Source organism: Phyllostomus hastatus, unplaced genomic scaffold, assembly GCF_019186645.2.
Source record: "Phyllostomus hastatus isolate PE091 unplaced genomic scaffold, TTU_PhHast_1.1 phas_contig_16, whole genome shotgun sequence".
NCBI classification, from domain to species: Eukaryota; Metazoa; Chordata; class Mammalia; order Chiroptera; family Phyllostomidae; genus Phyllostomus; species Phyllostomus hastatus.
Genome location: NW_025333643.1, coordinates 14,139,785 through 14,161,670, shown reverse-complemented (window position 1 = coordinate 14,161,670; position 21,886 = coordinate 14,139,785). Strand labels below are relative to the sequence as shown.

At 39.5% G+C, this 21,886-nt stretch overlaps 2 protein-coding genes across 6 annotated transcripts in view; one reads left to right on the top strand and one right to left on the bottom strand.

Moving 5' to 3' along the window:
• APPL1 (adaptor protein, phosphotyrosine interacting with PH domain and leucine zipper 1) overlaps window positions 1–2,143 on the bottom strand; it is a 34,896-nt gene extending 32,753 nt beyond the window's left edge. For 2 of the 3 annotated variants that reach the window (XM_045831905.1, XM_045831907.1), the window contains exon 1: window positions 1,944–2,142. In XM_045831905.1, the coding sequence (XP_045687861.1) occupies window positions 1,944–1,997 (54 nt within the window). In that variant the 5' untranslated portion in view covers window positions 1,998–2,142. Of the gene's footprint in view, window positions 1–1,943 lie in introns of all 3 variants that reach the window. The other variant, XM_045831906.1, reaches the window with a different exon arrangement.
• On the top strand, window positions 1,308–17,468 carry HESX1 (HESX homeobox 1). Of its 3 annotated transcripts, XM_045831912.1 has the most exons (7): window positions 1,308–1,553; window positions 3,464–3,502; window positions 4,554–4,659; window positions 15,712–15,976; window positions 16,475–16,674; window positions 16,886–16,987; window positions 17,081–17,468. In XM_045831912.1, the coding sequence occupies exons 4-7, from the start codon at window positions 15,814–15,816 to the stop codon at window positions 17,177–17,179; spliced, it is 564 nt and encodes a 187-aa protein (XP_045687868.1). In that variant the 5' UTR covers window positions 1,308–1,553; window positions 3,464–3,502; window positions 4,554–4,659; window positions 15,712–15,813; the 3' UTR covers window positions 17,180–17,468. The 3 variants fall into 3 exon arrangements, with proteins under 3 accessions (XP_045687868.1, XP_045687867.1, XP_045687869.1); XM_045831911.1 differs by lacking the exon at window positions 3,464–3,502; XM_045831913.1 differs by lacking the exons at window positions 1,308–1,553; window positions 3,464–3,502; window positions 4,554–4,659 and adding an exon at window positions 5,175–5,231.
• Window positions 17,469–21,886: the final 4,418 nt, after the last annotated feature.

The following is a 21,886-nucleotide window of genomic DNA, read 5'->3' as shown; positions in this document are numbered from 1 at the left end:
AAAATGTGTAAGAGGAAAAAAAAATAGAAAAAAAGAAAGCAAACAAGGTTAACAAGGTTTGCTGTTGGGTACATGGCACATAACTGCTTTTCTTTCCATACTTCCAATTTTTCTGAAGTAAATATTATTTTTATAACCAGGTACAAAAATAAAAACATCTACTATGTATAACAGTGGTGGTTCACAGAAGTTGAGTAATTTGCCCTAAAGCTGAAGGGACCAAGTGGCAGTGAAGATTAAAACCCATATATCCTGAATCCAGATCCAGGGCTTCCCATTCTGCCACAGGTTCTCCCTAAGAATTACTTCCAAGTGTCTCTCCTTTCCAAATCCCAGTTGTCACCAACGAATTTTCCCAACTAAATGTTATCTAGTTCAAGACTACTGATATTACTTGTAGAAAATGAAGTATCAGTGTGGATATTTCATTAAAAATTACTATAAAACTAATACTGATGTAGCACATTCTTGTAAAAAAATAGAAAATTAATGTTCAGGTGTGAAAAGTTCAAGAAATGAGCCAAGAGATTATATCCTCCTCTCAAGTCATGGCTAGGGCACCGTACAACCCATCTTGAGCTGTGTATCATCTTTATGGGCTATAAAAATCAAGCCAGTAAAAGAGTAAGGCAACCTGTTGAGTCTTAGATAATAAAAAAGTAAAAGGACAAAGTGCACCTGATCAATACAGCCCACAAAATTTTTGCAAAATGTCTGAAACAAAATATAGCTGATAACACTGCAGACAATAATTTGAACTGGCTATTCTAGCAGTCAAGTAAGCCAAGCTGTGGGTTTCTCTTTGTATCGGTATAGACTGATAAGAGTACATTACCAGCAAGCAACTGGCCTGTGAAGATAACTTTCAGCATGGAAAAAAAAACCAAATCAATTCCACAATCAGAGCCCAATTTCAATTTGGCACAAATCCATGGCAGACATGGAAAGAGGGATCTAACCCTTCCTCCCGTCCTTTTGAGGTCATATTAAATGCCAATACAAATGAAAATCGTGCAACTGTAGTTCTACATGAACATTTCAGAACACTTTCTTCATTCTAAGTGGTAACCAAACATCAAGGTGGTCTTAAATATCATAAAATTATTGTGTAAGCTAGACTTAAGGATGAAATTTCTCTTGTCAGTTACAGCCCCCACCATGCTTTTAATATCGCTGATTTCATTCTTCAGTACTAAAAATATACAAATGATTGTTTTCCTAGATTGTCTTAAGCTAAAGCAATCACACCAGCATCATTCCCAACGCGCAAAATACAGAAAACAGGGCTTTTATTTTGATGAGTTTATTAGGGGCAAGTCTGCAAGGAGCAGCGCAGCACTCGTGGAACAGCGAAGGCGACGTCCATCACACGCCGTGCACAGCTCGAGTGACAGCGGCTAAGTCACGGCCACAACCCTGGGCACACAAAGCGGGTAGACTCTGGAACCAAGAGGAGCTTCCCCGATGACTCACTACAGGGTCCAGTGAACAGTCTCTCAGCATCCCCCAAAAAACCATCCATCTCCTTCCCTAGCTTGCACAGAAATTACCACGTAAGTCAAACCGGTTCTTTCTCCTTCTGCATTTTCTTCGAAGAGGTTTTCAGTGCGAAAATTGCAGGGTCGGGATTTATCACCTCTCATCGCGGCGATTAAAACGCACCTTGCGTCAAAAAAAAAGCCCCGAGCACTATTGACCACCGGGCCCACCAGCGAAGGCGACCGCTGACTTCCCAGACCCTGCGCGCGGCTCTCGGCCTAGAAGTGCGTGCCCACGATAACCGCGGGCCGGGGTCCAGCCACCGTGGCTCTGGGCACGCACCCCAAGGGTGGGGGCACAGGGCGGCGGCGCCCACCTGGGCCGGGCGGGCACCTGCGGCCGCGACGACTTCAGGCCTGAGGCCGACCCGCCCGGATCCTTGCCCGCCGCCACCCTCACCTTACCTGCGGGCTGTCCTCCAGCGTCTCCTCGATGGGTAGCTTGTCGATCCCCGGCATCGTGGCGGAGGGAGGGCAGCAGCTGGAGACACGGCGGCCGCCCACAGGTCCCCACTCGGTCCCACCCTCTCTCGCGGGCTCGGTCGCCGTCCCCGCCCGCGCAGACCTCACCAGGAGCTTGGCGGTCTGGCGGGAAATCCCGCCCCCTTGGTCTCGCTGCTCCGCCTCCTGGTGCTCTCGTTGGCTTTCCGTGATGTCTATCAGCGCGGCGGGAATGGACCGGGAGGTTCCTCGGCCTCCCGGAGCTTCTCGGGGAACTCCGGCGTTGAGTGGTGGGAAGCCGTGTTGCCTGCTTAAAGGAGGCACTTACCGCGCGCGCGTCTTTGAAAGTAAATTGTCGGGGGCCGTCTCCCACCACCGCGTGCGTCTCCGGGAACCAGAACCTTGAGTCAGGACCGCAATGGGGAAGTTGGGACCATTTTAGTTTTCCTTCAACATTTTTCCTCGAAGACCATGGAAGAAGCCCTAGTGCTGTAGCCTCCCTCCCCGAAGCGTCCAGTCTCTCAGCGAAAAGGCGCTGGTTAACCCAGAGGTCTCTGGGATCCGAAGTTGCGCCATTAACAGCTTTCCTGTGAATTCGTGGAGAGCACACTGGGAAGTATTTTTTCTGGACACTTGGTTATCAGTATATTCAGCTTAAAACATGTGACTTTGTTGCCAATTCATTAATTCTTACCTGGTCTTGAAGGACTAACATGCTACAATTTAGACGTCCATATTTCTTTTAAAAGACAAATGAAAATACATTTAAAAATCAGGATACACTAGTTAATTACGTTGGTAACCGATTAGCATTTCTGTTTGATCAGAAAGTTTTGGAAGAAACTTTAAATAGCTTCTTCAGCCTTTAATTTTACAGTAAAGAAAAATGAAGCTCTACTACTCGAACTTGGTCTGGATTAGAACTCCTGCATCATTGCCCATCTTTCCCAACCTGACGCTGCCTCGTTCATTTCTCTAAAAACAGAAACTTTCGTTACAGATAAAAGGCAAGTTATTAGTGTCTTCTAAGAATCTAGCGATTAATCTTACCACTCCATCCCATTTTCATTCAAGAAATACAAGAAATGCTGAGTAAAGATTATTAGTTAACCTGGTTCCAAAGCTACATTGGAACAAATCCAGATACAATAACTGGGGTGTAACTTACATATTTTCAACTAAAATGCTAGATTTTTTCCCACAATCTCTTGAAGAATGGTAAATTGGGTTTTTAATCCTTTCCCTGGTAGACTTGCAGTAGTTTCACAGAATATTATCCTTAGCTTTAAATAAAAGCTGTCCCCTTGGATTGTTTATAAACTAATCACCCTTTGAAAGAGATCTTTAGTTTCTGAAAGGTGTTTGGAGTCAGTTCTTACCCAGTATTACTGGTTCCCAGCTGCTTAGATGTACCCCCAACATCTACAGATCCCAGCAACCTAAGTCTGTCCTTCGATATTTTTTTTCTCACTCTGGCAGCACAGTGGCATGCAACCTGGCTCTAAGGAAGGATGACTTTCAAGGTAAGTGGCCTTGGTTGAACTGTGATTTAGATAATAAGTGAAAGAAAAGAAAGTGGTAATTGATAAGATAAGAAGAGTGACAAGTAAAAATAAAGTGTAAGAAAAAGGAGTAATTCTGTGGCGTTACTGAAGGAATTTGGCCAGTTGGCCAAACCAAATAATTCCACTGAAAAATTGTGCTAGGTATCTGAATTATCTGGGTGGGGTATTATGATCAAGTTAAATGGTTTCCTCCTTTGTATGTTATGTGCTTCTAAATTGTATTTTTATAAAGGATTCTCAAGAGGCTATTATATTATCAGGGAGGGACAAGGAATTCTTACCAAGCTCTGCTGATTAGAAAAATGAAACAAACAAGAACAAGTTAACGGTTAATTATCACTTTTTAATGGACTCACTTTAACTGATAATACAACTGTTGTCTTAAATTTTTTTTAAAAAATTGATTGATTGATTTTAGAGGCAGTTTAGTCAAATTATAACACTAGGAAGAATCTTAAAAGACCTATTTGGATCCTGTATCTTTAGACTGCTGTATACTCTGCTCATTACAAAAATGATTATGTTTTATATTTTAAAATATCTCTAAAGCTGCAGAATTACAGTCTCCTTTGACAACCAATTTAAATTTAATCAACCCAAATTGTGTAAAGTTGACCAAACTCAGTTCCTTTTAAACAGGAAATGAGACTTGTTCAGAAAGAATGCCTCAGGGGTTACTAGAGACTCACATGTGGGTAGCATACTAAAAACTTTGGGCAGCTGGTTAACTTTATGGTCAGCAAGGCAGGATTAAACAACATTCACCAAAGAACTCTTTAAGACATTTCACACATATAATTCAGTGAGATGTTTCACACATATAATTTACAATAAATGGACATAAAATCCTGTAAATAGATTTGTTAAATTATTAGTCTTCTAAAATTATATTTGATCCTATAATTAGGTTTTTACATGGTACTCCTGGAAGTCCTAGTCTGTGGTCTACAATAAGAACCCAACAACACAAATGACGCTGATGATTTACTTTTCAAAATTATTCCCCTAGGTTTTACAAGTCATCTGGAGAAGGTTGTTTTAGAATACGGTTTTCTTAGCACAGCTGGATAAGATTCTGATGCCGGAGTTCAGAAGTCAGGTGGGAGTTGCCCTAGGTGAGTCAAAGCAAATAATCCTCAAAGCACATGTTGAAAAACTCTATCAAAAATTGAGAATAACCATTTCCTTTTCCCAAGCAACTTTGTATTTTAGAAAATTTAGAGTCAAGTAAACATTTAGGAAAGGAGTCCTAGGTCCCAGGAGGATAGCGAAGGGGCACCATTTCCAAAATCACCTGGAAAGTATGTGAAGCCTCCTGCCCACAAATATACCTTGAAAGACCCAATAAATCTGAAATTCTGAAGAATTTATACTCCTTTTAGAAGTATAATGTGTAATGCAAAGAATTCTGGATGTTACCTAATAAATCACTTTTTAATGGACTCACTTTAACAGATAGTTCAATTGTTTTCTTTAATTTCTAAAAAGTTTTATTTATTACTTATTTTTAGAGAGAGGGGAAGAAAGAGAAACACTGATGTGTGATAGAAACGCCAATTGGTTGCCTCTCGTATGCCCGCAACTGGGGTCCTGGCTCACAACCCACGCGCATACCCTGACCAGGAATCGAACCGGCGGCCCTTTGTTTTGCAGGCCAGCACTCAGTCCACTGAGCCACACCAGCCAGGTCTGTTTTCTTAAATTTTAAAAAATTTATTTATAGATTTTAAAGAGAGAGAGGACTGAGGGGGTAGGGAAAGAGACAGAAACATTGATTTGTTGTTCCACTTACACATGCATGTATTGGTTGATTTTTTTTTTAATATATTTTATTTATTATGCTATTACAGTTGTCCCATTTTCCCCCTTCACTCCCCCACCCCCTCCCACCCACATTCCCCCCTTTAGTTCATGTCCATGTGTCATAAATTCTTTAGCTTCTACATTCCCCACACTATTCCTGCCCTCCCCCTGTCTATTTTCTACCTATTGTCCATGCTACTTATTCTCTATATCTTTTGCCCCTCTCTCCTCCTCCCATTTCCCTGTTGCTAACCCTCCATGTGATCTCCATTTCTATGGTTCCACTCCTGTTCAATTTGTTTGCTTAGTTTGCTTTTGTTTTAAGTATGGTTGGTACTAACTGTGAGTTTGATGTCTTTTTTTACTGTTGATATTTTTTATCTTCTTTTCCTTAGATAAGTCCTTTTAACATTTCTTGTAATAAGGGCTTAGTGATAATGAACTCCTTTAACTTGGCCTTATCCGAGAAGCACTTTATCTCCCCTTCCATTCTAAATGAAAGCTTTGCTGGATAGAGCAATCTGGGATGTCTGTCCTTGCCTTTCATGACTTGGAATACTTCTTTCCAGCCCCTTCTTGCCTGTAAGGTCTCTTGAGAAATCAGCTGACATTCTGATGGGAACTCCTCTGTAGGTAACTGTCCCCTGATCTCTTGCTGCTTCTAGAATTCTCTCCTTCATTTTTATCTTGGGTAATGTAATTATGATGTGCCTTGGCATGTTCCTCCTTGGGTCCAACCTCTTTGGGACTCTCTGAGCTTCCTGGACTTCTTGGAAGTCTATTTCCCTTGCCATATTGGGGAAGTTCTCCTTTATTATTTGTTCAAATAACTGTTCCACTTGCTGTGTTTCCTCTTCCCCTTCTGGTACCCCCTATAATTCGGATATTGGAACGTTTAAAGATGTCCTGGAGGTCCCTAAGCCTCTCCTCAGTTTTTTGGATTCTTGTTTCTTTATTCTTTTCTGTTGGGTTGTTCTTTTCCTCTTTCTAGTCCCTTCCACTGATTCGAATCCCAGTTTTCTTTCCTTCACTATTGGTTCCCTGTGCATTTTCCTTCATTTCTCTTATTGTAGTCTGTATTTGTTCATCTAATTTACGATCAAAGTCCACCAATTCTGTGAGCATCCTGATCACCAGTGCTTTGAACTGTGCATCTGATAGGTTGGCTATTTCTTCATTGCTTAAAAAAATCTGGCTCTGGGGCTTTTAACTCTGTTTGAGCCATCTTTTTAATTTAATTTTATTTTTTTCCTTTGGTCTGGTCGTGCCTGTTACGTATGAGAGGCAGAGCCTGAGGTGTTTGTTCACCAGGGCAGGGCACCTCAGTTGCTGGGTTGTGATGTTTATGTGGGGGCGGGGTCCGAGAGGGAACAATGGTGCCCCCTCTGCTCTCACCAGGACTCCAGTCCCCCTTGCCACTTCCCACAAGCAAATTGGGCCCCTCTGGTGCTGGCTCCCAGGTGGGTGGGCTTGTGCACTCTCTCAGACTCTGTGGGTTTCTCCAAGGAGCCTCCTGTGAGGCTGAGAGAATCTCCCGGGCCTCAACTCCCACAGGTGTTTTCAGTCGGGGTCTTTAGGCTTTGTTTCCCGGCGCTGGGTCCCTGGGTTGCTCGGTCTGTGTCGCTGCCCATTTTTGCTTAGTTTGTCAGCACGCGAATGTGTTGCTGCGGACGGCCATTTGCCTTGTGTGCCTTACTGGGTCTGCTCGTTGCCTCCCATGCCCAGGGTCTGCCACCGGTCTGTCAGCTGCCCCTGCGCTTCTGGGGTCCGCCAACCGCTGTCTGCGTCCTGCGTGCCTGCATCTGCCAGCCACCAATTTTTCCTGCCAGGACCCCTCGACCACTCCCTGTAGGCCTCCGACTGCGCCCCTCCTTACCTGGTCTGGATGTATGGTATTCAGACTTCCGTTTGGTTCATTTCTCTCTGTTCTGGTTGTTTTTTGTTTGTAAATTCTTGTTGTCCTTAGTTTTGGTTGTGCAAGGAAGTACAGTGTGACCACCTATGCCTCCATCTTGGCCAGAAGCTCTATTGGTTGATTCTTGCTTGGGATCAAACCCACAGCCTTAGTGTATTGGGATGATGCTTTAACCAAGTGAACTACCCAGCCAGGGCTCAGCTGTTTTCTTAACATGCAGCTGAGGTGAACAAAATTCAAAAAATTAGCATATTAAATGGTAATTTAGAAAACTGAGTCACTTTCATCCACCTTAAAACATCAGAATCAGTGGTCGAGTAGGGGGAAGCTTTGGGCAACTTGAGTGTAGAATCAAAAGTTCTGAGGAGCAAATTTCAAAAGGAGGTAGGTGGGCAGCAAGAACCAAAAGATTCTTTACTGTGCCACTGCAAATCATCCTCTGGCTTTGACCTTGATTATGATACTGCATTTTTGCTGCAGCATCCTCAGAATGCAAGGCAAATTCTGTAACTCCTTCCTTCCTTCCTACCTACCTACCTACTTATGAAGGGAGGGAGAAAGAGTAGAGGAGAAACATCAATGTGAAAAATACCAGTTGGTTGCCTCCTATACCCACCTGAATAGGGATTGAACTCACAACCTTTTGGTGTACAGAATGATGCTCCAACCAACTGAGATACCTGGGCAGGGTAATCCTGATGCCATTTTAAACAATACTACCATTACCCTTGCTAGTGTGTTATCATTTTGACTTAGGGGCTTTTATTGGCCAAACCCAAAAATTTTTAAATCAGTAATTATGTATTTTGATATTCTGGAGAACAGCTGTAGGTACCAAAACAGCCAAGTCTATTACCCTGTTTTTGGTTTTGGGCAGTGGGAAAGGGAGATGCTCTAAGGTTAAAGGACATAGAACTTCATGTCCCACAAGAATTCTGGGGCAAGTCAGTAGAGAAGAGATTGCTCTTAGAGGAGTCAGTATATTTCATACTGTTTAATCATTGAAAACATTTTAATTTTTACAGAACCACAGAAGCCAGTTGAAAAAAAACAATAACTGAGAATTTGATTAAACCATGCCTAATGCAAATAAATCTCAGGGTTAATCAGCATATTGTTTCAAGAACACTAGGTGGTGCTATAAATTTAGTTTTGAGATTTAAAGTACTACCTCAGGAAATGGTTGTCTTCATTCAACAAATATTTATCTGGTAATGAACAAGATATTTGAAAAATCTCTACTCTTGTGGAACTACAATTTAGTGGGGATGGTAAGGAGAAAGAGAAATGATAAAAATAAACATAAGTCTTATTGGAAATACAGTATATTAGAAAGTGGTAAGTGCTATAGAAAATAGAGCAGGGAATGGGGTGAGGGGGCAGTTGCAATTTTAACTTTTTTTTTAATCCTCACCCAAGGACACTTTTTCACTGCTTTTAGAGAAAAAGAAAGGGAGAGAGACGGGCATTGATGTGAGAGAGAAACATCAATCCGCTTTCTCCCACATGCACCTGGACCTGTGATCGAACCTTCAACCCAAGCTTATTCCTTGACCAAAAATCAAAACCACAACCTAGGTATGTGCCCTGACTGGAAATCAGACTCCCTACCTTGTGGTATATGGGATGACACTCCAACCACCTTTAGCCACACTGGCCAGGGCAGCAGTTGCAATTTTAAAATAGGCTCATCAGGGTAGGCTTCATTGATAAGAGATCTGCTCTGTCTGTGGTAGCTCAATGTTCCTCATGTCAGTGTTTCTCTCTCCCTTCCTCTCTCTCTAAAAATCTAAAAAAAGAGGAGACATCTGAACAAAAACTTGAAGTAAACCATGGGAACATGTGGGGGGAAAGCATTCCAGGTAGGGGAACCACTAGGGCAGAGGCAGGAGCGGTCTGCCTTGTTTCAAGAATTGCATAGGGACCAGGGTGCCAGGAGGGAGGAAGAAGAGGCCAGCCAGATTGTGTAAAACCTTGTGGCCTATTGTGAGGACTTTGACTTTACCGGTTTTGGATAAAAACACCTTTAATAGAAGTTGTAATTTGAGCCCTGGCTGGTGTGGCTCAGTAGATTGAGCACAGGCCTGCAAACCAAAGGGTCACTGGTTCAGTCCCCAGTCAGGGCACATGCCCAGGTTGTGGGCTGGGTCCCTGGTGCGGGAAGCTGGTGAGGCAACATCAATGATGTTTCTCTCCCTCATTCTCCCTCCTTTCTTCTCTCTCTAAAAATAAATAAATCAAAGGCTGACAGTGACCAGAGGAGAGGGAATTTCAGGGGGATTTCAGGGGAAAAGGGGAAGGCTTTACAGGAACAAGTATAAAGGACACATGGACAAAAACAAGGGGGCGTGGAAATGGGAGAGAGGTGGGAAGGGGTGGGGGGTGGGCTGGGATGGGAGTAAAAAGCAGAAAACTATACTTGAATTAACAGTTAAAAATAAATAAAGTGATTTTTAAAAAGTCATAATTCGACTTCCGGCAAGATGGAGGAATAGGTGGACGCACCGTACGTCCACACACAACCAAGATTAGAACAACAACAATTTAGAGCTAGAATAACACCCAGAATTGATAGAGGATTTATCTGAATGGAAGTCTGACAGCCAAGAAGTTGAAGTAGACCCGTTCATCCAGACTGGTAAGAAGGGCAGAGAGGACGAGCCGGGCGGGCGCGTGTCGACGGCGTGCGGAGGTCGGGGAGAACTTTGGGCGAACTCGGCGTGTAAGCCATCTGGGGCACGCAAGATTGGAGCGGTGGACCCTGAGTACGCAAGCAGTGGCTGGTGGACCCAGTGAGGCGCGATTGTGGACCAGGGCAGAGCTTGCAACCCAGGATCCCAGAGAAGGGACTGAGATCCCAGGAGAATGGAACTACCGCCATTGTTCCCTCCCACCCCCGCCCCCAAATATAACGTCACAATCTAGCACTGGGGTGCCCAGCCCTGGTGAACACCTAAGGCTCCGCCCCTCACCATAACAAGAGCGACCAGACCAGAAAAAAAAGGAGAGACAGGGAGAGACATGTTTCCAACAGAAGAACAGATCAGTCCCCCAGGACTCATCCTTTTGAGCGACCAAGAAATAGCCAATCTATCAGATGCACAGTTCAAAACACTGGTGATCAGAAAGCTCACGGAATTGGTTGATTTTGGGCGCAAATTAGATGAAAAAATGCAGGTTACCATAAAAGAGATGAAGGAAGATACACGGAGGAGAGCCAATAGTGAAGGGAAGGAAACTGGGTCTCAAAACAATACAGAGGACCAGAAGGAAGATAGAAACAACCAAGCAGGAAAGCATGAAGAAATAAGAATTCAAAAAAATGAGGAGAAGCTTAGGAGCATCCAGGACATCTTTAAACATTCCAACATCCAAATTATAGGAGTACCAGAAGGGGAAGGGGAAAAGCAACAGATTGAGCACGTATTTGAACAAATAATAAAGGAGAACTTCCCCAATATGGCAAAGGAAATAGTCTTCCAAGAAATCCAAGAAGCTCAGAGAGCCCCAAAGAAGTTGGACCCAAGAAGAAACACACCAAGGCACATCATCATTACATTAGCCAAGGTAAAAACGAAGGAGAGAATCCTAGAAGCAGCAAGAGATAAGGGGACAGTAACCTACAAAGGAGTTCCCATCAGACTATCAGCTGATTTCTCAAAAGAGACCTTACAGGCAAGAAGGGGCTGGAAAGAAATATTCCAAGTCATGAAAGACAAGGACTTACATCCCAAATTGCTCTATCCAGCAAAGCTCTCATTTAGAATGGAAGGGCAGATAAAGTGCTTCTCAGATAAGGTCAAGTTAAAGGAGTTCATCATCACCAAGCCCTTATTTTATGAAATGCTAAAGGGACTTATCTAAGAAAAGAAGATAAAGAAAAAAACATGTATAGTAAAAGGACAGCAAACTCACAATTATTAACAACCACACCTAAAGCAAAACCAAAAGAAACTAAGCAAACAACTAGAACAGGAACAGAACCACAGAAATGGAGGTCACATGGAGGGTTAGCAACAGGGGGGTGGGAGGAGGAGAGAAAGGGAAAAGGTACAGAGAATAAGTAGCATAGAATGTAGGTTGAAAATAGATAAGGGGAGGGTAAGAATAGTACGGGAAATGTAGAAGCTAAAGAACTCATAAGTATGACACATGGACATGAACTAAAGGGGGGTGAATGTGGGTGGGAGAGGGTGTACAGGGTGGAGGGGAGTGAAGGGGGGAAATGGGACAACTGTAATAGCATAATCAATAAAATATATTAAAAAAGTCATAACTCAAAACAAATGTTGAGGAAGCTGAATTAATTAGTGATACAAGGTATCATAAATTATGGCAAATTAACACTGTCGATAGTAAACTTGGTAGTTTGTGAGCATTTTTAACATACTCATAATCACACCTAACAAAATTAATATTAATTACTATCCTCTTTTTCTTTAAAGATTTTATTTATTTATTTTCAGAGAGGGGAGGGGGAGAGAGAGAAACATCAATATGCGGTTGCTGGGGGCCGTGGCCTGCAACCCAGGCATGTGCCTTACTGGGAATTGAACCTGCGACACTTTGGTTCGCAGCCCATGCTCAATCCACTGAGCTACGCCAGCCAGGGCTGGAGGGTTTTTTTAATACTATAAATTAAGTGGACTTATTCAGTAAACCTTTATTTAATATCTCCTGTGTGACAGGCACTGTGATGGGTGCTGGGAAAGATAGAAATGTGTATAAAACAGTCTGAAATCTCCCAAACCTTGTGAACACTGGAAAGATACCTTGTGTCTCAAGTAACAACAGTGGAAAGTCGGAGTGCCACAGGTGTGAATTGTTCAAGATGACTCAGGATTTTTAAATTTTAAACTCAGATTTTTTAAATGAATCCTCCATCTCACTTTGCACTAAATTTTAGTACAGAATGTCATAATGTCTTCTAATTTGTGGATTACCCTGGAGTGATATATAAGTGTTTCATAGAAAACTGGGATTACTTTACACACTAAAAGCCTGATGGGAGAGGGGCTGGGGGCTGGGTGAAAAAAGTGAAGGGATTAAGAAGTACAAATTGGTAGTTACAAAATAGTCATGGGGATGTAAAGTACAGCATAGGGAATATGGTCAATAATATTATAATAACTATGTATGGTGCTAGGAGGGTATGAAAATATCGAGGGGAACACTTTGTAAAGTATATGATTGTCCAGTATGCTGTACACCAGAAACTAAAACAAAAAATATTGAATGTAAACTTACTTGAAAAAATTTTTTAAATTTTTTAAAACAATGGCAACAATAGTAATCCCACAGCATTTCTATTGCCTGTCCAATTTACATATGTCCTCTTCCTAATCCCATCCATACATCCATTCGTTTATTTGCTCATACAACAAATATTTATTGCATATCTGTTTTGACATTGTTCTAGGAGACATTGAATGTATTATAGTAATAAAGAAACTATTTTATTTTAGAAAATGTATTTTAATATTTAAAAATGCTGACAGTTTCAAATCGGACAGTGTAAATCCTATGCAAAAGTAAGGTGCAAGTGTCATTAGAGCTTTACTTTTTGCATTTCTTTGTTATTAGGCTCACACTGTGAGCATTATGATTATATGATTGATTTATAAAAATCTCTGCAAAACCATCTAAGACAGTGGGCATTTTTCCTGATGTTAATGATTTGGGACTTAGTTGTAATACACAATTAGAAAATAAATTATCAAAACTGGGTGGCCCTGGCCTGTGTGACTCAGTTGGTTGGAGCATTGTCCTGTAAACTGAAAGGTTGCAGGTTCTATTCCCAGTCAGGGCACACACCTAGGTTGCAGCCTTGGTCTCCAGTAGGCAAACCAATTGATGTTTCTCTCTCACATTGATGTTTCTCTCCCTTTCTCTCTCTCAAAATCAATAAGCCTGTCCTTGGGTGAGGATTCAAAAAAAAAAACCAAACTTGGGTGGATTTACAAGTTTATAATATTTATGAATATAGATGTTTATAATAGACTATCCCATTTTATGATTTCTGGAAGCTCTTTGGTGTCAGTTATCAATTTGATTTCTCATATCAAAATAACTGTTGGAAGATATTAAGGATATATTATTTGCAAGTTTCCACAACCTTTTTCTTAATTGATCAATACACTTGATGTACTTGATCATGAAATCATTAGTGAAGATGTTACAGTGACCATTACTTGGTAAAATCAATAGGACAGGGAATTTGCAAACAAAATCCAAGTCAAGGCTCCGCCATTTGCTAGTTTGTGACTTCTGCAAATTACAACTGAACTCTTGGTCTGTTTTCTCAACTGCCTGGAATGGTGCCTGGCACATATTAAATACTCTATAAAAATCTATTGAGTGAGCCCTGGTTGGTGTGGCTCAGTGGATTGAGTGCAGGCTGCAAACCAGGGGGTTGTTGGTTCAACTCCCAGTCAGGGCACGTGCCTGGGTTACAGGCCAGGTCCCCAGTGGGGGCCACATAAGAGGCAACCACACATTGATGTTTCTCTCTCTCTCTTTCTCCCTCCCTTCTCCTGTCTCTAAAAATAAATAAATAAAAATTTTTAAAAAATCTATTGAGTGAATACATGAGAAAACATTTACCCCAGTTTTTAGAGAAATTCTTTCCTATCTTTTCACCAAGTCCAGATAAAAACTCAAGATGAATAAAAATATTGGAATGTTCTTATTGGTAAAGAAAAAATTGAAGACTGGAGTTGGTTCAGCATATGATATAGCATCTTTTCAACTTGCACCTCTGAGACACTACTCCAGGGGGGTTGTGGTCTCAGTGAGGCCTCTTCCCACTTGTACATTGATGATACAGTTTACCTGGCTTGCCTGTTTCCCTTTTTTGTTCTTTGAACTGATTAATGTATGAAGTAATTTACTTATTTATTTACTGTTGTTTATTGCCTGTCTTTCCACCTCCACCCCACCCAGCACCACAGTGAGCTTTATGAGGGCAAGGATCCTATTCTGTTTATTCTGGTATGGAATAGGTGTTCAACCAATTTTGGAATGAATGAATGGATGAATGAATAAACGTTTCAAAAGAGAGAGAGGAATCTGGGAAGGGCATAAATTCTGTCTTCCTACAAGTCTTCCCAGATTAAGGTCGCCCCCATTTTTGCACAGAAACCTCCATGAGGTATAAATGTTTACTACTTTATTCATTCTCAGCATGGCTTTACTTGTATATCTGTATACTCATCCTGTGTGCACTTGTTGATGTTTTGTGTGTGAATCTTTTGTTCACTCTAGAGCTTGCATAAGAATTTAGCTTAATATTTATGACATCATGATAGGACAAAATCTGATGAGGTTGAGCTCCATCCTGTAAAGGCTATTTCCTGTATGAGCAGAGATTTCTTTTCCGAAGAAAAGTCTAGTAGCTGTTTAAAAGCATGATAAAGCTCACCACTTAAATTTCTCATCAGGAAGGAACTGGAAGAAGTATTGCAGCAGAATACAAGAACTAAAAGTATCATACTTTTTGCTGAGAGTGGCCACTCCAAAATCTTTCCAATTAGTGGCTGTATTTCTCTTTTAATTTCAAGTTTTCTTAGGATTACAAAATTAAAACATTCTGTTCTTGATTATTTTTTACAAACCTAATGTCTTCATGGAAACCCTCAGTGCCTTAGAGAATTTTTCTTTAAAAAATACAGTACACTATAGTCTTTAAAATAACTGTGGTAAAAAAAATCTCTTTAGGTTGAAGTAATGCTTTTAAATTGGTTGGAGATGGTGCAGTATGAATCTTCATATAAACTTGTACCTCTCATTTAAAACAAAAAATGAAGGAAGGGAATTATCTTAATTAATTATTTAAAATTAATTATTTAAAATACTTGGTGCAACTGTTCCTTATGTATTAATCCAAGTACTTGGAACAATTACACTCAGTGTTAATAACATTGCCAACCTTTTCCAGTATGCTGCACTCCAAATACTATTGTTTTCATTGACAGCATTTACTATTATATATGCATATGAAAAACAGGCATTTTCATCAGAATTATCGTAATAGCATTAAGAGATTATTACTTTTTCCAATTTCCTTGGAAGAAAATTCACTTAAATTAGATTATTTATTACTTGACTGCTTTCCTATCTTGCCTGTATGTTTCGGTAACTGGAGTCCATGAAAGTATAAACTTCAGAATAAAAAGCATGATTTTATACTTTAATGATTTCAAATAAAAGAGAAGTGCTAGTTTGTGCTTCACTTCTTTCAAGAAAGTTAAGTCAGTGTTCTGCTTTGCAGAGATAACACTTTTGTCCCTGTAGGTGGCCCCCCTGGTGTAGCCATTAGTTGCTAATTACTTGCAAACAAATAAACAATTAACTCCTAAAGCTGCTGGCTGGGTATTCATTGACATGCTAAAACTTTCTAAGACAGGATTTTTAATTAGTGACGTTCTAAATCCAGCCCCCTTGTCAGCAGATCCCTAAGGTGAACTGCAGGAAGATCCCATCCCTGTTCGTGTGGGTGCAGAGCCAGACAAGAGGTGCACAGAGGCCAGAGCAGTCGACCTGTGCAGCCCCCATGAGGATGTCTCCTAGCCTTCAGGAAGGTGCTCATCTTGGGGAAAGCAAACCCTCGCCCTGCTCCTTTTCAATTGAAAGCATTTTAGGATTGGACCAGAAGAAAGACTGCGTTCCATCCATGAAACCCCACAGGCCCTGGGCAGACACCTGCAGCTCCTCAGGTATGCTTAATTTTTTAAACTCTTTTATTTCTTTTGCACTGTTTGATTTGGCCTTTAATTTTATACTACTTAGAGTTAGAAAGAAACTGCAGTTTCATCTAATTATATTACTGAGGTATCTAAGACTTTTAATGCCTCCAGCTGAGTCCTATGGGAAATAGAAAGAGTATCAGCCTTGAATCCAAGTGGGTATAGCGTGCCCTCACAGGAAATGCCAAGAACCTGCATTTACTTCAGAAGATCTCTGTTTATTTGACACATCAGATATTGTCTTTTTTTCACTGAAATATAAATGACATTCAGAGGCCAAAATGTTCTCTATCACCAAGGCAGGATCTTCATTTTTGTTTGCTTTTTGGTTGATGAGAGGTCATTTCTCTTATGAAATCCAGAAAAATGCCACTTGGAAAATTAAAGACAAGTTCCTGAAATTCTTAATAGAACTTTGTGGAATACAGGATTGGAGATCTAAGATGGGGTTTATTTTTCTGTTTTTAGAGAAAGATACTAACCTGTGTCTACCAGTCCCGAGCCTTCCTAATGGGATCTTACTCCCTTGTACTGTGGATTACCCAGTGCCAGCAGAAAGAGTTTTGAAATATGAAAATTACTTTTCAGCCTCAGAAAGACTGTCTTTGAAAAGAGAGTTGAGTTGGTATAGAGGCAGAAGACCAAGAACTGCTTTTACTCAAAACCAGGTGGGAGTTTTTTTTCAACTAATAACGATATTGCAGAGGCTTTAACTAACACCCTGTTGAGCAGAAGCCCATTCACTTGGGATTTTAATTTAGGCCTTATTAATGAAACAATAGGATGTGTATCATTTTTAACAATTTCTGGGTAGTCCAAGTCCATTTTTTATGACATATCAAGAATCAACATTTTAAATAACTATTTCCTTATTCTTAGATTGAAGTGTTGGAAAATGTCTTTAGAGTAAACTGCTATCCTGGCATTGATATCAGAGAAGACTTAGCTCAAAAATTGAATCTAGAAGAAGACAGAATTCAGGTAATTTTCAAATTTAGTTATGCCTGACAATTGAAATGTTAAGAATAATGAAATAATGTCTCTGAGATCTATGTTATTTCTCCTTAACTTCAGATCTGGTTCCAAAATCGACGTGCAAAACTGAGGAGGTCCCACAGAGAATCACAGTTTCTAATGGCAAAAAAAAATTTCAACACAAATCTCTTGGAATAGATAGAAAACTAAACGTGAAATTATCTTCCAATTGAAGAACATGAAGAATCAATAGAAATATCAAGTTTTAAAAGTGTGATGTTTTCTTTTCTGCATTTAATCTGAACATTGTCATTTTTCTGAAAATATAATGTAAATAATTACTATTATACCATGGGTAACCTATTATACTTGGGCACTTTTAAATACAAAAGGCCTTTTCTATGTATTTTAATAAACATTTTCAGAAAAAGCCAGCTATTTTTTAAGTGAGCAAATTTAATCTAATAAACTAGTTTGCTAAAATCAATAAGCTCATGACTAAATGGCTCCACAAACTGGATTATGTTTACAAACCACTTCAAGTAAAATAATCTGAAGAATGGCAAGGAGGTGTGATTTGTTTCCGTCAGTTTCCTTCAAATGCATTTTGAAACATGATTTTGCTTTAATATATTATAGAATATTTATGCATAAATCTTTAGTTCCTCTTGACTTCTGGCATAAAGCAGTGAGAATTTTTCACCATATATCAATACAAATCCTTATAGAATTCCAGTTTAAGCTTTTTTTTTTAAAGCGAAGTCATTATACCAAAGTAGAAATATAAAACTATTGGTTGTTATATTCATACCACTGGTACTACATTGCACAAAAGAATTGAGCTGCAAGTAAATGCAAATTTAAAATATTTTTCTAGGTTGTTTAATGCTGTACTTTAATTTCACTCATTAAAGTGACAATAATCATTTGGCTTATATCTATTTCTAGTGTAATGACTTCCAATCAGCTATATATTTTGTTACAAGTAATATGTTGACTGAGAAGGTAAGATAACTGACCTGCCTTGGGTATGTACTCTGACATAGTTGCTGGATATAATCAAGGAACTTTCTGGGACAAAAACTATGTATTTTCTTTGCATTTCCCATTGTACCTGTCAATTAAAGACACAAATAGGATTAAGTAGCATCACAAGAAAGGAGTCCTACCACTGGAAATCTGGGTATTTGTTTTCCAGTTAATTCATGGAAGGCCAAAGTGGGTGTTCTTTTTGAAATGTTAGCTTGAGAGCTCTGACTTTGTCTCCTGAAAGCCTATTTCAGCTTTTCCCATTTGAATTGAATTCTTCCTTGCTTCCTTTTTCTTTATTTCCTATTCTTCTTTCCTTTACCCTTCCAGAGCTAACCAGAGTAGAGGGTTCTTCCTGATTTTTTTTCTTTCCTTTTTTCTTATTGCATGAGAAAGCCTAGAGGGAGTTTGCATATTATCTCCGAGGAAAAGTAGGATGACTCCGATTTTGAAGCTTTTTAAAATCATTTACTGAGAGCACGTATGGTGGCAGAAAGCTGTGTCCTAAAAACTGGTCAGCAACAAGCTGTTTCACTATTGGTGAGATGGAGAGGGGGGAGGAGGAAAGAAGGGGCCCAAGGGCAGTAAATGGAAGACCTACCAGAGGCATTAAATGTTTTCCAAGGAACACTCTGCTGTCATACTGGGCCACTTTTCCAATATAAAGAGCTGCTTTCATTAATATGAAATTTGAAGCACCAGGAGTTTTCTTTCCTCTTTATTAGGTTCTGGTGAAATTATACTAAGTTGGAGGACCAGAGGTCATGAGGAGTGGGTTGGAGGGAAAAGGGTCACATGATGTGTAACTTTTTCAAACAGCCTTTTACTTTAATCCCAAATGCCATATTTACATACTGCAAAAAATGCAAGCAATATAAAAACAGAGTGAAATCTTCCTCAAATCTCATCTTTCACAGATAACCATCATTAAACATTTTGTAGATCTTTTGGTGTAAAAGAGCACACACATATATGTACACACATATATGTATACATAGGTACACACATGCATACATATTTATTTTTGCTGTTATTTTTAAAAATATCACACTTGGTATTCTGTCCATCTTTCTGACATCTTGCCATGTCAGATATATAGCTCTGTCTTTCTTGATGTTTGCTTAGTTTGGTAAAGATTTCAAGTCCTGTACATAACAAACTATTCCACAATGTTAATATTAATAAATAAATACTTTTGAAATAGTACTTTTCACAAATGGAGATTTTTCAAAGAATAGTCATTGTTTATCTAGAATTTATCTAAAGTTAAACCTAATCCCCAAATCTCTGAGGATGGTGAGGATTCTGTATAAAATTACAGACATTAGTAAAAAATTACACAGCATCATATACATTCCTCAATGACTAGTAATGCACTTTAATTTTTTTAATTATAAAAACTGATCACACCTATAAAATGTCTGGTGAGGGAAGAAACATAGTATTTCTAGGATATCATTATCTCAGTTTTTCCCAGTGCAATTTAATATAACTGATTTGTGTGGTTCTAAACTTCAATTTTGTTTATAATTGAAATGAGTTGTATTTATAGCTGAAGTTATATATTCATAATGAATCATTTATAATAAAAATGATGCCTTTATAACTGAAATAGAAAATCAGAAAAAATTTAAATCCTGGAATTTATAATGTTAAAGTAACTAAGTGTGATCACACATCCTTTTATATTTTCATATTAATAACACTACCATTAAATATTGTGAATTTAGTCTATAATATGTAAGAAGCAAGATAATATACAAAATCAATTGTGTATTTCCCCTAAAATCATTTCCGAAAACCTAAAAGATAAGGGCTTATCTTGTTAAAAGAAATAATGAATCAGAAACTTTTTTTATCAGTTTTGATTGATAGTAATTTGGAAAGGATATGTGTATATTCAGGAGAGAAAACTGGACTTCGAGGAAAAATCAAATGTGATGACAATGGAAATGAAAATGCAAGGTACAATTATCTTCCCCTCAAAATACACAGACTCTAATCCACAGCTTATCTCTCCTGTAATTCCAAGCCTTTGTCTCCATTAATGCCCAGGACAAGGTGAACAGTAGTACAAATCAAACTAATGCAGTCAGGCTAATACCTGGAGCGTCTCTATTATCTGACCACTGCCCAAATAAGGTTATTTGGTCTCCAGTAATGGCATTTGTCTCTTGTGAAGCCAGCCAGACAAAGCCCATGACTAAAGAAAGAGTGCTGGTGGAAACAATGGATGTGTGTGCTGATGGTCAACTTTTCAGTTAATCAGTGTTAATAGCTGTTTTTACCCCCTGCATCTTATCATGCATCACTAGAGTGGCATAAATCCCCCATTACCACACCCAATAAATAGCATCAACCTGGGCCTTGTGCTTTCTTCTAAAGGCAGGGAGCTATGTGCTAGTCCATTTACTTGATGTGGAACCCAAATCAGAGTACGACAAATGGTGACTTGCTATCTCCATTTCACTGATCCCTACAGGACTAAAAACCCTTCCACAGCAGAAGCACCGCAGCCAAGGCAGCTCTTAGTGGCTTCCACCACTCCTCATCCCATTAGATTCACCCCTTCCCATTTTCCTCTCTCCTATTTTTTTAAAATTTCAATCCTTTTCCTCTGCTAATCCCTTGGCAAGCTTTTTAATATCAACAGGTATTACTGAGTTCCACAAATGAACCTCCAGCCTAAAAAGTTTATTGCTTATTTTCTGTCTGGTAAAGTAACCAACATTTAGAAACTTCCAGGTCTGTTCTCTTCCTGCAGGTCTCCTAAGGTGGCCTAGTGAGCCATATCCTTTATTTAGCATTTTATTATTGGGTGGTTTCAGTGAAATAAATGATACCATAGTATATGTTCTATGGTATCATAGAACCATGCACCTATTATATCTGGTGTTGATCAAGAAATTGTATAACAATGGGTTGCTTTTATAAGGCACAACCTCTACCTGATGTATATTTATGGATGTATTTTGAGCCACCACACTGCTCTTCCTTGATCTCTATTTCAAGCAAATCAAAAAGTACTGGTTGGAGGCAGCCTAGCAATGTAGTCAAAAGATCAGTCTAGAGTCTGGTCCCCTGGGCTCAAACCACAATAACTGTTAGACTTTGGGCCTATTATTCAACCTTTTTGAGACTTTGTTTCCTCATCTGTAAAATGGGGATAATAATGGTACCTATTTCATAGAATTATTGGGCGAATTATAATAAAGATAATGTGCTAATATAATAAAATAAAAACAATATAATATATTATATTAGATATAATATAATAAAAACAAAGGAAGTTGTCTAGAACAATGTTTTCATGTCTGGAACAATGTGTGGCACAGAGAGTGTTCTCAATCAACAGACATACGAAAACAGTTCCTGGTCTCTAGATGCTCAACATATGATAGAAAATTCTATTCAATGCTTACTCAACAAATATTTATTGTGTCTGCCATGAGCCAGTCACCATGTGAGACTCTGGAGATAGAGGGATGAATAAGTCAAACAAGGTCTCTGCTATATTGGGACTTTTTATGCCTAGTACCTAGCACAGTCATGGTAAATAGTTGACCTGCAATAGATGGTGAATGAAATGAATAAAACAGTAAGAAAATAACATAGGGGCCCTGGCTGGTGTGGCTCAGTGGTTGAGTCCCGGCCTACAAATCAAGTGGTCACCAGTTCAATTCCCAGTCTAGGACGCATGCCTGGGTTGTGGGCCAGGTCCCTAGTGGGGGCCACATGGGAGGCAACCACACATTGATGTTTCTCTCCTTCTCTTTCTCCCTCCCTTCTCCTTCTAGAAATAAATCTATAAAATCTTAAAAAAATTACCTCACACAGTTTCCTTTAAAAAAAGGAAATAACACAGGGAAGTATTAA

Excerpts from the sequence above, each read along its gene's own strand:
- HESX1 (XM_045831911.1), top strand. The coding sequence starts at position 15,814 with ATGAGGATGTCTCCTAGCCTTCAGGAAGGTGCTCATCTTGGGGAAAGC. Across the intron at positions 15,977-16,474 it reads AGACACCTGCAGCTCCTCAG|AGAAAGATACTAACCTGTGT; the intron begins GTATGCTTAATT and ends TTCTGTTTTTAG. Across the intron at positions 16,675-16,885 it reads CTGCTTTTACTCAAAACCAG|ATTGAAGTGTTGGAAAATGT; the intron begins GTGGGAGTTTTT and ends CCTTATTCTTAG.